Source organism: Myotis davidii, unplaced genomic scaffold (genome assembly GCF_000327345.1).
Source record: "Myotis davidii unplaced genomic scaffold, ASM32734v1 scaffold875, whole genome shotgun sequence".
Taxonomy (NCBI): Eukaryota; Metazoa; Chordata; class Mammalia; order Chiroptera; family Vespertilionidae; genus Myotis; species Myotis davidii.
In genome coordinates this window covers 1,633,128-1,633,529 of record NW_006286244.1, presented here as the reverse complement: position 1 = coordinate 1,633,529, position 402 = coordinate 1,633,128, and the positions used below count along the sequence as shown (strand labels likewise).

The 402-nt window shown below is 65.4% G+C and overlaps 1 protein-coding gene across 1 annotated transcript in view; it reads right to left on the bottom strand.

Moving 5' to 3' along the window:
* The window catches only part of GALNT2 (polypeptide N-acetylgalactosaminyltransferase 2), a 23,012-nt gene that overhangs the window by 6,543 nt on the left and 16,067 nt on the right, over window positions 1-402 (bottom strand). Inside the window, exon 8 of the mRNA XM_015560013.1 lies at window positions 41-160. Within this exon, the coding sequence (XP_015415499.1) occupies window positions 41-160 (120 nt within the window). The remainder of the gene's footprint in view (window positions 1-40; window positions 161-402) is intronic.

Below are 402 nucleotides of genomic sequence, written 5' to 3'. Positions count from 1 at the left end.
GTGGGGGTGGGGGCGGGGGGGTACAGGGCGGGCAGCGCACCTGTCTGCTGTCATTTTCCCGGCAGCCCTGCAGCTTGATGAGCGAGCCGGGCGTCCGGTCCACCACCGTCAGGCACAGGTCCATGTGCTTCACCGACTTCTCCTTGGTCAGCGCCCATTCCTGCAGCACACGCTGGTCAGGGGCGTGTGCCGCGGGGCCGGGAGGGAGACGGAGGGGATGTGGGGGGAGAGGGAGGTGTGGTGTGTTGTGGGAACCTGACCAGCTCAGGGCCATCAGATGACTCTGCCTCAAGGCAAGTCTGCAATTGGGGGGCATCGGGGGAGCCACTATCGCCACTTGGAGAACCTGACTTAAGGGGAACTTTTTTAGCCCTAGAGGGCGGGCAGGGCCTGGTGACCCCC